This window comes from Sinocyclocheilus grahami, unplaced genomic scaffold (genome assembly GCF_001515645.1).
Source record: "Sinocyclocheilus grahami isolate Dianchi unplaced genomic scaffold, SAMN03320097.WGS_v1.1 scaffold35259.1, whole genome shotgun sequence".
Lineage (NCBI taxonomy): Eukaryota > Metazoa > Chordata > Actinopteri > Cypriniformes > Cyprinidae > Sinocyclocheilus > Sinocyclocheilus grahami.
The window spans coordinates 1-1,566 of NW_015522368.1; the positions used below are offsets into that span (position 1 = coordinate 1).

General features: G+C 39.0%; 1 protein-coding gene across 1 annotated transcript; it reads right to left on the bottom strand.

Moving 5' to 3' along the window:
* Nucleotides 1-383: 383 nt before the first annotated feature.
* LOC107580521 (gastrula zinc finger protein XlCGF8.2DB-like) lies at nucleotides 384-1,489 on the bottom strand. The gene has a single exon (XM_016266209.1). The coding sequence runs from the start codon at nucleotides 1,464-1,466 to the stop codon at nucleotides 384-386; it is 1,083 nt and encodes a 360-aa protein (XP_016121695.1). The 5' UTR covers nucleotides 1,467-1,489.
* Between the last annotated feature and the right edge of the window lie 77 nt (nucleotides 1,490-1,566).

Here is a 1,566-nt window from a genome sequence, read left to right on the forward strand (position 1 = left end):
GACGACAATCAGGTATGGCCACAGGAGTACATATGCACAAAAAAAGCCTTATGGTGAAATATAAAGAGATGAAGGATGCAAATAAAAGTAAAAGAATAGCCAAGAAGATGTCAATCAGATGTAGCCCACATTTTTTCTTGTCATACTCTTTAACAAAGAACATAAACAGGGTCTCACATTTCTATGACTTTTCACATGTTTCTGTAATTGTGATGGTAAACAAATGTTTTTATTTCACTGACAACTGAATTGTCTTCCAGAATGAATGTGCAGATGATTGTAGAAATTACTCCTTTTTCTAAACCTCTTGTCACTCCAACAGGAATTTCTTCCCAGAATGAGTTTGCAAATGCCATTTCAGTTTTTGACATGTGAAACTCTTCTCACACTCGAGACACTCCAGTGTGAACTCTCATGTGAAGCTGAAGGGTTATTTTCTGACTGAAACTCTTTCCACACTGTCCGCAGGTGAAAGGTTTCTCTCCAGTGTGAATTCTCAAGTGAACCTTGAGGTGTCCTCCTTTTGAGCAGCTCTTTCCACAGTGATGGCACATGAAAGGCTTTTTTCCGATGTGAATTTTAACATGATTCTTAAGGTGATTTGTGTCTGTGAAACTCCTTTTGCACTGATGACATTTAAAACTCTTCTCTCTTGAGTGAATCTTCATGTGATTATTAAGGTTTACATTATGTCTGAAACTCTTTCCACACTGATCACATGTGAATGGCTTCTCTCCAGTGTGAATCCGCATGTGAGTGTTTAGGTTTCCTTTAATCGTGAAACACTTTCCACACTGAAGGCAGGTGAAAGGTTTCTCTCCAATGTGAATTCTCATGTGGGTATTAAGGGTTCCCTTTTCAGTGAAACTCTTTCCACACTGAGAGCATATGTATGGTTTCTCTCCAGTGTGACTTCTTATGTGAGTCTTGAAGTTTTCTTTACGTGAGAAACTCTTCCCACACTGAGGGCAGGTGTAAGGCTTCTCTCCATTGTGAATTCTCATGTGGACGTATAGGTTTTTTTTCAGTGTAAAACTCTTTCCACACTGATCACATTCAAATGGCTTCTCTTCACTGTGAGTGCTCATGTGAGTCTTGAGATCTCCATTTCGTGTGAAACTGTTCCCACACAGTTTGCAGGAGTGAGGTCTCTCTCCAGTGTGAGTTCTCATGTGGGAATTAAGGGTTCTTTTCTGTGTAAAACTCTTTCCACACTGAGAGCATATCAACAGGTTCTTTTCAATGTGAGTTTTCATGTGGACTTTAAGGCTTTCTTTTCCACTGTAAATTTCTCCACACTGTTGGCAGGTGAAAGGTCTCTCTCCAGTATGAATTTTCATGTGGGAATTAAGGTTTGTAGCGAGTGTTTTTTGGTGATGAAGTCTTTTCATGTGAGCAACTACTTGATTTTTCTTCAGTTTGAAAATCATGTTCATGACCATTTTGATCTTTCTCTTCCGTTTCATTCAAAATCTCCTCTTTCAACGCCATCAGGTCTGAGGTGAAAAGAGACAAATACACGTTAAAGGGATAGTTCACCCAAAAATGGAAATTTGATGTTTATCT

Coding starts and splice junctions, on each gene's coding strand:
- LOC107580521 (XM_016266209.1), bottom strand. CDS start 1,466: ATGAAACGGAAGAGAAAGATCAAAATGGTCATGAACATGATTTTCAAA.